This window comes from Monomorium pharaonis, chromosome 1 (assembly GCF_013373865.1).
Source record: "Monomorium pharaonis isolate MP-MQ-018 chromosome 1, ASM1337386v2, whole genome shotgun sequence".
NCBI classification, from domain to species: Eukaryota; Metazoa; Arthropoda; class Insecta; order Hymenoptera; family Formicidae; genus Monomorium; species Monomorium pharaonis.
The window spans coordinates 24550106-24564852 of NC_050467.1; the positions used below are offsets into that span (position 1 = coordinate 24550106).

A 14747-nucleotide genomic window follows, 5' to 3' on the forward strand; every position below is an offset into this window, starting at 1 on the left:
CCTCTCCTCGACTGCCTGCTGCTGCTGTTGGCGCCTACGGTTCGGTGACACGACGGCGTCGGAGCGACGCGCGCGCGGCTCCCAGGAAAGAGCATGCTGTTCTACAAGGACAAATTACTGTCGCCCGGTCAGCTCAAGCGGCTCAGCGAGCACAAATACAGCTGCACGAGCAATAGCCTCCTCGACGGCTTCTTGCAGCCATGGTGGGACTGGCTGGTCAGCAAGGTGCCGCTCTGGTTAGCGCCCAATCTCATCACCGTCCTCGGCCTGATCGTTAACATCGTCACTACCTTGATTCTCGTCTATTATAGTCCGGATGCAAGAGTCGAGGTAGGTACAGCCCGAGACCCCGTCAGATTTCCTTCTACCCTCTCAAACTTGTTTAACCTTCTACCCTGTCGAAAATTTATTGGGACAATTGATGAGTCTGCTGCGGTCTAGCCCTTCTTGAGCCCCGTCGTATCTGTGACGCATACCTTTCTTATCAACATGAGAAAAACAATCTCTGCTTGTTGCTTCATATGTCATAAGATTGTCTGCTAGTAACTTTAGATGTCATCTAAATTTTATATAAATGAAAAAAACTTGATTAGTCATTGGAAGCAAGATCTAAAAAAAAACTTAATTATTACAGAAATTTTCTAACATTTTTGAATTTTATGTTAATTACATATAAATACAAAATTATAAATAAAAAATGTTTATTGTTTGTTTTCCAAACAGTTTTATATTATTTTCTACTTTTTCTAATCAGAGCAGGATAATATTTTTGATTTGAACTAGTTTGTTTAGTTTAATAACTAGTTTTATGGAAACAAATCAAGGTAGAAAACTTATGAATCATCAAGTAATCATGACTGAATGATTGAATGATTTTCTCTTTAAAGAGACAATATTACTAGCGAGTATGCAAATCATGAATATGTAATAATTCATAAATTATTAGAGCAATAATGTTTTTGCTCTTATGTAACTCTACTATTGTTATTATCATTATCATAAAAACTGAGTACTGTATCTATGCAATTATATTTAAATATATTTTTAACTTTAGAACAAGCAAATATTTTTATATAAAAAATTTAACAATGGATATATAATTCGGTATAATAAACTAGATAGTCTATACTGCAATAAAATTGATTAATGTGACATTATTTTCATTTTTCAGGCACCAAGATGGGCATGTTTTTTGTGTGCACTTGGCCTGTTTATATATCAGAGTTTAGATGCTATTGATGGTAAACAGGCCAGGAGAACTGGCACATCCACACCGCTTGGTGAGTTGTTTGATCATGGATGCGATTCGATATCGACAGGTGAATAAATGCTGCACTATCTCTTATCTCATCTATTAGAGACATTTTAATTGATGATATTTATCTTGTTTTTAGTGTTTGTTGCTTTGTCGGCGTGTATAGCTGTACAATTAGGATACTACCCAACGTGGATGTTTTTCCAGTGTTTCTGCGCAATGACACTTTTCTATTGCGCTCATTGGCAGACCTACGTTTCAGGTACAAAATTATTTTGTATAAAAATAAAGCGAGGCAGCCCATTTATTTAGTTTTATTTATTTAAAATATATTTTTAATATATTTTTAATAGGTTCTTTAAGATTTGGTAAAGTGGATGTGACAGAAGCACAGTTTACGATAATAGCTATTCATCTGATTTCTGCAATCTTTGGTCCACAAATCTGGATGATGGAGGTTGTATTATTTTTAATTGCACTTTACTATATTATATACATGGCAGGAATATCTTGTGTAGCAATTGATAGAACACGTTTTATATTATTCTTTTAGCTTTCTGCATGACTATAGTTTGATAAACAAGAATACTATATTTCACTCTGCTTTTTAAAAATTAGTATTATTTTAAATTGTTGCTAACGCAAGGTATTCGTTTAATTACACACACACACACACACACGCACGCGCGCGCGCTATTATAACTGCTTACACTATACAAGACGATTCAATTCTTTGCGCAAATAGCTTATAGCAATATTTTTTGTTAAAGATTAAATAGTTTAATATTTGAATTTGTATTTAAAAAAATGTAATTAGTATACAAGCAGAGTTATAGAATTTTTGCTTATGTGTTTTACTATGTGTTTTATATTCTACGGTAAGTAATTTTGATAGCTTAGCACACATACATTTATGTCATTATAAAATTTGTGTATAAAAAGTAGAAAATTTTTTTAATTAATTATAAGTTCTCTAAAAATTATTGGTTGTGTTTACAAAACAAAAAAAAAACAGCTTTGCAACTATTGTAGAAATTTTTTATATGATTGATTTAGACATTTAAATCTGACAAGAACTAAGATTGAAAACGATTTTATTAAAGATTTTATAACATAGTTGCTAAGCTGCTTTTTTCGCTGTATGCAACCATTTTTATTACATCTGCTGAGTATATAAAAATTATTTTACTAAGCCTGTTATTTTAATTTTTCTTATTTGAACACAAAATTGGGGGACAGATTGAATATAATATATGAATATAAATTATGATATGAAACTCGATTTCTTATAATTTACATCTCACATAATTTTTACACATATACATTCACAAAAATGGAAACATATATTACAACATTACAAAAGTTATATTTTGTACTGTTAAAAAATTATCCCAAAGATCTCCGCCTTGAAAAATTTTTTACCTTAGCAGTCATGACACTATGCTAAAATTAATGAAAGTATTTTTTGCAGATACCATTCTTAGATGGTTTTATGTTTAAGTATTTATTAGGAGTTATGACAGTGGTGTGCGCACTGGCAAATTTGTATTCCATATTTTCGGTGATTTTCACCGGAGGAGTGGGCAAGAATGGTTCCACTGTGGCTGTAAGTCTGTTAACTAGAATCTTTTATTGAACATGCAGAAATGGGAACAGCATGGCATGAGGAGCGGCGCTGAGATTACTTCTTTACTGCAAAATATTTACTGATTTTTAACACGCCTTTTTACTTCCGTATTCCCTACTAAATTATATCTCCCCCTCTTCCCTCTTGTTTTTGATAACCCTACATTCCTGCGAGTTTCATGATGAATTGTATGTCTCATAAGATTGATAATTGTATTTATTCCATATATAAATTCGTATTTCTTAAGTTTTAACAAATTATTATGTCGAGTTATTAATTTCAGTATATACTGTAGAAACAGAGCTGTAAAAACTTTCTTCCTAATTCAGGTGACTGTTTCAATGTAAAAATTAGCCTTATGTGTGTTTTTTGATATTAAATTGATGAATAATCTTGTGACTGCAGGCTCAGCTTTTTTATAGATACATAATACTCTTTTATAAATAATAATGCTCTTTTGAAACAATTTCAAAGTTAGGGAATTTTCTTTGAAAAGTTTTAAAAAGTTAGCAGGCTAAATTATATATAAATTTATGTATATAAGATAAATGTAGATAAATATTGAAAAATCTTAATTTTATTCTGTAGTAATGTACATTAAATTTTTACAGTGTTTTTTAAAAAAATACACAAGCACATTTGCCTATAGATAAAACACCGTGCTTGCGAAATCTGCACATAGATATAACAAATAAAAACAACTGGCTTTCCTGAAAATTATAACATGTCGAATCATAAAAGGCGAGATAGTTTTTGACATTCAATTCTCCATCGTACACAAATCAGCTGCTCCCTTGTGCCTTACAATCCTGCAATTTTATTGCAATCAGAAAGAAAAGCATGTTCTGTTTTTACGTACAATGAATACGACCACAGATAGAACTAAGCCCATCCAGAGCGATATTATCGTGGCAGTGATATCGGAGAGATATAATTACAAGTGTTTGTACATATATGTATAGGGGTTACACGCACACAAGAAACAACTGTAACCAGCAATTCTCATAACGAACGAAGGTCTTGTCGCTTTGTTTAGATCCCCGTGCTCGGTGTAGGCACGTTGAGTAACTACATAGCAATGGTCTTTTATGCAGGCTACATTCACGTGTTCCTTGAATTCTGTAAAGTCTTTGAATCTGGTGGGATTGGAAAAAACGGTTCCACAATTGCAGTAAGTCTCTTGTTAAAAAAATGGCCTTTTCCTAGAGCAACGTATTCTCATATTCTCTTTTTTTGCCATTCTGTACAGTAGAAATGTTGTCTCTGTTTGATACATTTCTTCATTTCTTGCTTGCTCTCTTCTCTATTGATCTTTTCTACTAGGAAACTTACGGGTCGGGTTGTAATTTACTATTCGATTGGATTACTAAACATCTATGTATGGCCATCTACATATTAAATCATCAGAGTGGTATATATCAGTATCTTGCACAACTTATATAAACGCTTCCTTTGTCTAATGTAGAATATCATAATATATTGCGCTTAATATAACAAGTTCTTCAAATAATCTCTTTGCTCTTAGAAATTTATGCTTCTATTAGAGAGAGGAGAGTCTTATATTGTAAGAACCAAAAAATTGTAATCTGAATTAAAAAATGTTCTATTCTAAAGTAAAACAGGAAATGAATTAACTTTCATTCACATATACGAGATTTTGTAATGCTATACTTAATTGTGTAAAATAAAATTTTATTTGCTGTGCAGTTTTTATGTTTTGATTGTAATGAGCAGATACAAGATATCTATTTAAGTAAGAAGAATATTATTAGCACTTTCTTTAAACTCTGTATGTAGTTTATTTTTTGTGGAGTATGCCTGTAAGGAAATATGTGTTATTTTATATGTGAAATAACGGAACCAACACATTTTTGTGTATGCTGCACAGTGATAGCTTTAATTTCTTCAAGTCTTTTTCTAACTCAGATTTCGCGACACAATATATTGTTTCTTGCACTTATTTAATTACACGTGTATGCTCATGGTATATTATAGCAACAAAGTCTTTGCTCCGCACCTCTATATTTTATATATAAATTTATTCTTTCCCAAAAACTTGATTTTTTTTAATTACAAAGATTTTGAATAATGTTTACATAGTGCATTGCTCAAGACGAAAAGAAAGAAGCCTCAAATTTCATGTATAAATTTCATGCAGACTTCTTAAATAAAATGTGAGACTTGCATTACAGTTATACATTTATACGATTATGAACAGCAGCCAGTATTTATAGAAACAAAATTTGCTCGATTTTAAATGCATATCAAGAGTATTTTCCTATGTAATTTTTAACATCTTAACATTTTTATATATCTATCTGTTCTATTAGTTTTGTATCATAGTAGCATTATGAATTGTAATTAACATGGCGTTAATACGAAATTGTTTCAAAAGTGAAAAAACAGCAGATGTATTTCCTGATTTGTAAGTTCGCTTCTGTTATATAATTAACATGATACGGAGTGTTTGAAAGTCCTTGACACGAGGATAGCTTCTCCGATGACTAATCAAAAGATCTTTCGTGTCGCTCTTATACAGTTGCCATACACTGGCATAGAGGTGAAGGTGTTTCCGTTATGGGCTGCTGTGGGCATCGCTATTTTACTTGCACAGAGCAGCATATCCGTCATTCTCGCCGGTGGTGTCGGAAAAAATGGCTCCACCGTCGCAGTAAGTCAGCTGAAAAAAAAGTAGTAGGACCAATTGTGTAGTGCACTTTGTTTGATTTTTTTTAAGTTTGTGATTTAGGCCCATGCTTCGTGTTTAGGCATTTACACTACAAAAGAAATTTGCTTGGGAAATCACTATTATTACAGCGAGTTTTAATTATTAAATCGTAGAAAATTATACGACTTAAAAATAATTAGTAATAATAATAAAATAATAGAGTAGATTTTTGCTTCCAATAGATAGGGCTTCCGGATACATGCCGCGTCTTGGTACAGCGTTGTACCAGGACGCGGCATGTATCCGGAAGCTCTTTCTATTGGAAGCAACGTCAATGGTCGTGAAAGGTTTAAGTCTAAAATAATAGATTTGTTCCTGTAGATAGACGGTGGGCCTAAATCTAATGGTGTCGTATAAAATTACTCACTGTTATTGTTTTCACTTATATATTCATATTTGTTGTACCACATACTTTTTTCTACAGAGGACTCCATGTATATCCCTTCACCTCTTTCGCTTTTTCCTTTATATTTTGCAGTTATAGAACAGTTTTCTTTGATTTATTATTTTTTATTCTTTTACTCGGAGCCAAATTCTTGTTAGAAAAATTGTAGAAAATTATATAAAAGTAAAAGCGTAAATCTTGGCGTAAACTAATAGTAAAAAGGCTATGTTATCGCTTATATATTACTAATGATAATCTTTTATTGATCCCATGATGTGATTGCAAAAGGTTTATTTTATCTGTACGTATGTTTTGTAGAGCGTATTGCATGTGTCAGACGAAGTAACATTTAATATATTATAATAATTAAAATTTCATTTCTTAACACATTCCGTGCCAACTTAGTTTTATGTGATTTGATCTCTAGGCCGCGTGGTCACCAGTGATCCACCTAATTTATTGTATTTGTTAAATAACGTTTCATGATAGTTACAACATTTTGAAAGTTATTATTGTAATTAAAAAGGCCCAATGTTAAAGACGTAGATATAGAAATATCAAGAAGTATTTTATTCTAGTTTTATTATAAATAAAATATTAAACGGTTTGTGTGAAAGGAAGTATAAAGGCAGTATCAACTTGGGTCCTGGTGACCTCACATGGCTGTGTAACGTGTTAGTGAGTTTACCTATGATAATTCACATATTTAATACGTTTAGAATAATTTATTTACTACTATTATAAGTCAAACCAATGTAAAAAACTTTAATTTCTCTTTACATATGTTAGATATGAACTTTGCTTAAAACCTACCATATTTTTTTTTCATGTTTGCAACTTTTTTTATTAAATGCACATATAATGCGATATTTGTTTTATATATCTCTATAAAAAGAGAATCGAAAAACGTAATATACAGTGTGATAATATTTTTAAAGAAATTGTTTTACAAATTTATACATATTTTTAGTTTTTGGTACATATTTATGGTAAATATGCTATTTAGATAACATAGAACAATTTTAGTATATAGTTTTTATTAAAATATATAAATACTATTTATTTATTGGATTAAATCTGCACTTAATTGGAATCACATTTTCTTTTCTTACAAATGTAAATTCTTGCACGTTGATTTACTATAAGTGTCTTCTTCAGAGTTGCTGCATAAGATTGATTTTGTTTTAGGGAACGTCCGTTTTATCTCCAATTATACCATTTAGCTTTGTGGTAGTACCAGCTTTTATAATATATAGAAAAAGTGCTGAACACGTCTACGAAAATCATCCAGCCTTGTATATACTTTCGTTTGGAATGGTGGCAGCCAAAGTTACGAATAGACTGGTGGTATGCATACTTATATATTCATGGTAATACGATTTGTTATTCGTAATAATATCATTTCTTAATGTTGCTTTCCACAGGTTGCTCATATGACTAAAAATGAAATGCAATACTTGGACAGTTCGCTAATTGGTCCAGCTATGCTGTTTCTCAATCAATATTTCAACTTTTTTTTTAAAGAATACTGTGTTCTCTGGCTGTGTTTCGTAAGTTATGCACTTTTAAATTACGCCCTTTATTTATCAATGCAATCTTCCACGATATTGATAAATAATGAAACACATATGTTTAGATCTGGGTCACTCTGGATTTTTTTCGATATAGTGCTCAAGTGTGTCGTGAAATATGCGATCATATGAAGATTAAGTTATTCAGGATACCATGCAACTACCATACGGGCACTATACAGGTCAACGCTGCCGAGAAAAATGGTACTAATAGGTCACAACGTAACAGATTGCATAAAAAACATCACTAAGGTCGACTAGTGATAATGAATGCTCTGTATGATTCGTGTATAAAGAAATCGCGATGTGTAACAAAGTAATAACGCTTGTCAAATTTTGTGTACATAGACATTCGGATAGTACAGTTCATTTATTATCATGTTTATAATTTATGTTTGTTCCAGACTTAAGAACTTAGAAAGCTAACACTTGTGATTAAAGTCTTAGTTGAATTGATTAGCGATTATTACGGATTTTTAATAAAACGTACTATGCATCAAAGTAATAAAGTGCTACCGCGACGTATAATAAAAATGGCACTTGTTCCATACTTAAAAGAAAAAAAAATGATAAAAATTATAATCTAGAATGTTGAAGAAGAAAAGAAGAGACCTCTATATATACATATTTATTTATCAAATTTATAACATCATTCTGTAGACTTTATAAAGTCTGTATGAAAATGTGACGAATTTGATATGAATATGCATTAAATTTTTAAATATCGATCTCGATATATCTCATTGCCGTAGGATGTTTATTATAATAGAAATTATACATCAAATGTACAAGATCAAAAATCTCTTTATCATAAAGGAGTAAGTTTTTAGAAAATTAATATCTGAAATTCGTTTCTAGTACTAAATTAATGAGTTATGTTTTTAAATATGATTATACATATTTTTTCATAATTTAGTAACAATTTGCCAATAATATTTTTCGACAAAGATCTGAACATTTTTAAATAATTTTTTTCAAAAATTTCAATTTATAAGTTGATATATATTATTTATATATCAAATTTATTAAAATTTATAAAGCATATAAAAAGAATTTGTTTTAAGTGTTATGTTTATTGAGTATAACAAACTGTATGAATTTTATTTTGAAATGTATAGTTTTCGATCGTATGGAATGCGTCATGAACGTTTTCTATTTCTGCTTTTATGCGTGTGCCCGTATATTTGATAACCAGGAACGTTTTTAACGAAGATACTATAAATATTATATGAGACATGTTAAGACGTAAAGAGACTAAAGACAGTTTCGGGTTTGCACTAGATACATTTGTCTACGTCAATAGATATATGACAATAGATACACTTAAGACGAATGATTTTATTAAGAGAATCTACATAAGTATCATATATATTCTGTGAGAAGCGTATTTTAAATATACTTCTACGTATTTTAATGAAACGTTACAAGCAAATGGCAGATACATGCTTAATTCTTATTTGTGTATTATATTATACGTATAATTTTGTTAGTTTAATATTCCTCCTTGATAAATAATAATAATTTTTATAATAATTGAATTGGATGTAAAACAGTGATGTATGATAGGGAGTGTGTTAATGTTCATAACTTTTCTATTGTACTACATATTCTTGAGAAAATGTTCTAGGAAAATAATATATATAACAAAAGGAATGTTTTTTATATTGACAAGATATCTAAATGCGATAGCTTTTCTTTAAAATGTATTATTGAATTTTTTTCTCATTTCTATCGTGTATTAATAATTCCAAAATGAATTGAAAGGAATTGATAACATTATTGCTTATAAATAGATGAAGTAAAACGAGTGGTCTAATTGTGTTTCTTTGAAAATAGTGCTGGATATGTACACGATACACTGAATGAAATGTAATTTTATTGTATTATATTTCAAATTTTCTTTCAAAGTTGTATTATATCTTTTGGATAAATAAGGTTATCATGAAGTATCAGTTTTCATTCTAATTTAACCGATCTTGTCAGAGCTTTTTTCATAAAAATTAACTTGTTTATGTCATTCAGTAAATCTAACATTAGTTATGTGCTGTTCGTTATCTTGTGATATCTAATAAAAATTGTTAATTGTAAAAAAAAACAAATAGATTTATCAGACGGAAATGTACCGACAGTAAGAAATTTTTACATTGTGGTGCATTTTATTTTCTAAAGCGAAAGACAGTTAATAAAAAAATTATTTAGAATTACGCGAACGATATGCATGTTTGTGCTTTAATTTAGCATTGCTTAACTTAAAATGTGACATGGAAAGGTAATATAATCGTTATTGTATGTGAGGGCGAGAAGAAATTTGTGTTAAGATTAATATTAACGTGTTTTATATATAGTGAAAATGCATCCTTGTATGTACTAACAAACTTCTTATGTATGTCAATATCACTCGTATTATACGTATTTTATGCATGTTACGAACTGCAAATTTTAGTTTTTTTTGGATTACCATCTGCATGTGCTAATTGGCCTCTGTACTTATCTCAAGATAAGCTTTAATTTAACCATACATTTGTAGAATAAAATTAGTGTACAAATTGCTACGTTTAAGTAGATTAATCCTTGTTTGGTAAGGAAAAAAGAAAAAATGCTTCAAAATCACATTAAAAATTGGCATATTATAAATTCAAAGTTTTTGCAGTCTTAAATTTAGAGTAAAATATACAATATACAATATACTTTGTGTAAAATATACAATAATATAAAAAGAACAATAATATGAATAACTAATTGTTATTCTAAGTATTGTCTTAAATACAGTATAATAAACAGTAATAGTGAAGTACGCTTATCAGATTACGATAGAGATACTTTTTCAGGGTCAATATTTCCTTTTTATTAGGAGAGATTGTAACAATGTTACTAATATTTAAAAATATTCTTTTTCGAATATTATAACTATTAACATAAATTGCGAATTTTCCTTGCGTGCTCAAAAAGCACGAAGAATTTCTGTTTTTCAGGATATAATATATCAAAATTGTTTTGCATGTTTTTCTGCCTGCTGCTTGGACTTTGTGCTTCTAAGTCGTTGCAAGAAAAATTCCAAATATAAAAAATTCCGAACACATATATCACTAGTACTTGAACTGTATAAAGTTCTGTTTTTTTTAGAGGTAGCGAACATTTCATTAGTAGAGGAGATGGACATAGATGATATATAAAATTAATTAATTTGTAATATTGTTTACACTTAAAGCTGAAAACTTTTTAAGACAGATTCATAGATTTGGTATACACAAAAACAAACGATATATTTATGTCAGCCTGTATTTTAAACAAAAAATCTTGGTAGGATTGTTCTATGTCTATACATCTTCGTAAAATCGAGAAATGTAGAAGTCAGGAAAAGTTTTCGTTCTCTAATTTTCTTTTTTTTATTTTCTTGTTTTTTTCTTACGAGAAAATTTTTAATCGACAATTTAATCAATTATATTATTAAAAAAGATGGAAAATGTTCTGTAATATAAATATGCGTAGAAACAATTTGTCGATGAGTTTGAGATGTGAAAAGTAGAAAACGTTAATTTCGCTTCTACACTCCTCGATTCTGTCATACATGAATTTTGGCGGGTTTAAATATTCTGGATAAAAAGTGGAAAGGAATGAAGAAATAAGGGGAAACGTTGTCGAAGGTGTCATAGGAAGCAAATTAGATTATATGTGTTTAATGTTTGTATTCGTTGGTGTGCATGATAACGAGTTTTGTTCACAGTTCACATGACGGTGGAGGAAGAGCCGCTGTTAGACGAGGAATACCATCACGGATCCGACACGGCCGTCGACCTCTGATATATATTAGCTTTAAGCTATTGGTTTCTCTATCGGCTACACGTAACTACGGCTTGAATAAAATCGCGATAGGCGTCGTAGGATTGCGGAATAAATAAAATTCGCGTTGGATCTCGGATATTGCTGGCCGACGTCCGCGAGGCTGCGCAAGGATTGCACGAGGAATGACTTGTGTGTCTCACATCCCCTACAGATGCATGGTGTTATCGTTATACGTAGAGAAGAAACTTGTTCCCGCATCTCCCTTTTATACCGCAATATTTTGTACATGTTCGATACACCACATATACAGTTATATTAGATACTCGACAAATATAGTACAAAGAGCGAGCATTCTAGCGATACGGCTGAACCGTGTGATGCGATTGTACGAGCGAAATCGCTTTTTTTTCTTGTTACGTGTGCGCTTGTCAGATCGGCTACTTAAATGGCATTACTTAAGTGAATGTGACAGAAAAATGAGAGAAAGGTGTATGTGTGTGTGTATGTGTATGTGTATGTATATGTACACTATTCCGTAATATTACGGGTGTAACTTTTTTACGCAAAGTGCAACATTCGATTAGCGAGCTTGAAGATACAGCTTATAGGAAAGTCGGAATCGACGAATTTCGTCCCGCTAGTGTATTGTCAAAAAAGATTCTCGACCCTCGGAATTTCTTTTGACGAAATGTGTTGATGAAATGTGGGAATTTTGGAAAGTAGCGCTTTGAACGTAGAAGTGATATTTTGACATTGCTGTTTTTTTAACACGATTGTTCGTGACGCAGGAGCGAGTTTTTTTCTTGCATGCGACACCGGCGGAAAGCTGTTGGCATCTATTTTATATAGTAATAATAATGTAACCAACGTAAGGAGAAAAACTTAAAGCAGGAAATCGTTAAATATATGTATAAGCTAGCAAGACGAACGAACACTACAGTATTATATGAATGTTAACCGTAATTTTTTACTTCTTTCGTGTGAATTCTCAATATGTTGATTATCTGCACGAGAGCCTTCCTTTATTCGCAAAGATTGAATCTATCGCACTAACGTAAGATTTATTAAGTTTTCACGAACGCGTTGTGTGTAGATTTATTGTCTTTCTCATCTCGGACGGTGATTTGCTAATCTATCTAATCTGTGGTGTTCACACAGCGTAAGATAATTGTTACAGGTCCTAAGACACTCCTATCTCAACGAAAAATCGCATAATTTATTAATTATAAAATTCATATGGTATTTAATAAAATTTATACAAGCGCGACGAGTTTCCTCCTTCTCCCAGTTCGTCCAAGATCAACGAATAACAATGATTGATCGTTTAAATATAAAAAAAAGTAGGAAATATTGCATATTGATCTATCAAGTTTCCGTTTAATATCTCGTTTTATCGGAAATCGAGTCACGTGCGAAAACTTTATCTCCGGTATATATATATGTGTGTGTGTGTGTGTGTGTGTGTGTGTGTGTGTGTGTGTGTGTGTGTGTGTGTGTGTGTGTGTGTGTGTGTGTGTGTGTGTGTGTGTGTGTGTGTGTGTGTGTGTGTGTGTGTGTTAACATCTTGAGGGTGTTAGGATTCCTCTTTCTTCGCGGCGTCTCACGCGTTGATTAAAACGTACATTAGATTATTAGCTTAATCGATGGACATGCATCTATCCGTTGTCGCGACGAGCTGGAGTTATTGGCATATCAGCCACGCGCGGATTTCGAAACGAGGTCGCCCCCTTATTCCGCTCGTGACCTCCACGATGAATTCCCACGCGGGGGGTTTTTGGACGCAGCATCATCTTTCTCCTCCTCCTGCTCCTCCCACTCCTTCATTCCGCGAAAAAAGACGTCAAAGGCGGCACCCTTGTCCTTCGCCCTGCCGCCGGTCGCCCGGTCGACCTAGTCGACACCCCACAAGGTTCTAGCCCCGTTCCCATCCCTCGCGTGCGCGCCACCCGCCACCCTCTTGCGTACACCCGGACATTCAGCTGAACCTGACGGGGGCGTTATTGATCCGGCTGATGACGCCGCGAGAGTACGCCAACCGGGCCACGCGACGTGCCTCTGGATGTGCAGGGCCGAATTAAAGAGTTCACTTTTAAGCTTTTATATTGGGAGAGCTTTTTGTTCTTCGAAACGGTTTCTTTTAAGGGTGAAAATGACATTTGTTTCCGGGCTCGCTGGAGATACTGCGCCCACCGTGTGACCTTTCGCTTCAAATGATTAGATCGGATTTAATTCAGCTTAAATGGATAGACTTGAGAATGATTAGATTAAGGTTGTTGAGAAAAAGTCGGAAATGTTAGAAATTGTTTGTCGATGATCTAAAAATTAATAGGACTAAGAATTGGCAATTTTTCTATTTTATTTAACCGTGCAGACAGGTTGTATTAAAAAAAAATTAAGCTATTCTGTTTAATTAAATTGTAAAAATTTTTCACAAAATTTTGCGTTTAATTTTTCAAAGAACCTTTATATAAATTTTTAAGAATTTCTGTATAATTTTTTATAAAACTTCTTAAACTTTTATACGAGTTTTATACAAACACACCTCAAAAATTCTAAGAATTCTATAATATTATAAGATCATAAATTTTAGAAATATTAAAATATTTCGTATATATATGAAGAATTTTAAGAAAAGATGTAGACTTTCTCACTATTTCTACGAAATGTTTAAATTCTGCAATTCATATAAAAATTCTGAGAGAAATTTTTACCAAGAATTTTTATTGCTTTCAAAATCATTAAAGCGTAAACAGAATCGTTTTCTTTTAATTTTAATTTATATGTACATATAAGAACGAGACATTAAAAGAATGCGTTGCAATTGACGTAATAAAACTGTCTCTTTAATTCCTGGCGTCGCCGACAAATTAACAGCGATCTTCCGTACACATCCCATACGTATCACGTTAACAAAAAGGGGAAAAAATCACACGATCAATAGTATATACCTACAAAAATATTTGCTCTGTCCACACATATTTGACGCCATAGCACGAGGACAAATATTATACGCGCGCGTAAGTTCTACGTTGCACACGGTCTACGTCCTATAGCAAAAAATCAATACATTCTAATGCTCTATATTCCGTATATAGCAAAAAGGAGAAAAAACAGAGAGGAGGGAATAGCGCGGGAGAGCTTAAGTCAAGCCGACGAAGAAGACCTCCGGCCGTTCTTTCTTTCCTCTTCCACCGCTCGTTGGAACCGAGCGCGGTGAAATCGACGGGGAGGATCGGACGGGCGCGACGAGGGTAGTCGCGGCCCGATTAACAAGGAGACAAACGGGAAATTCACTTTTGGAAGCGGAATCGGGAGACGGCTTGCGACGTTACTGGAGGCGCGTCCGCGGACGTGCGCCTGCCTGGTACCGCGCCGTTCTGGCGAACGATCAGCGTCGT

At 32.5% G+C, this 14747-nt stretch overlaps 1 protein-coding gene and 1 long non-coding RNA gene across 9 annotated transcripts; one reads left to right on the top strand and one right to left on the bottom strand.

Annotated features, from left to right (window-relative positions):
• The first annotated feature begins 93 nt into the window (after positions 1 to 93).
• On the top strand, positions 94 to 12616 carry LOC105835416 (cholinephosphotransferase 1). 8 transcript variants are annotated; one of them, XR_003626119.2, is made up of 11 exons: positions 94 to 330; positions 1172 to 1319; positions 1395 to 1517; positions 1609 to 1712; positions 2727 to 2861; positions 3919 to 4053; positions 5422 to 5553; positions 7184 to 7342; positions 7420 to 7545; positions 7632 to 7882; positions 7971 to 10156. XR_003626119.2 is itself a non-coding variant. In XM_012678694.2 (11 exons), the coding sequence occupies exons 1-11, from the start codon at positions 94 to 96 to the stop codon at positions 11365 to 11367; spliced, it is 1515 nt and encodes a 504-aa protein (XP_012534148.1). In that variant the 3' UTR covers positions 11368 to 12616. The 8 variants fall into 8 exon arrangements, 7 of the variants coding, with proteins under 7 accessions (XP_012534148.1, XP_012534149.1, XP_028047855.1 ...); XM_012678694.2 differs by lacking the exon at positions 7971 to 10156 and adding an exon at positions 11291 to 12616 and having other exon boundaries at positions 7632 to 7770; XM_012678695.2 differs by lacking the exons at positions 5422 to 5553; positions 7971 to 10156 and adding an exon at positions 11291 to 12616 and having other exon boundaries at positions 7632 to 7770.
• Positions 5481 to 14585, bottom strand: LOC114254830. Its single transcript, XR_003626124.2, has 2 exons — positions 14302 to 14585; positions 5481 to 5562 (listed from the first exon to the last, which is right to left on the bottom strand). It is a non-coding gene; the product is annotated as an uncharacterized LOC114254830 (long non-coding RNA).
• Positions 14586 to 14747: the final 162 nt, after the last annotated feature.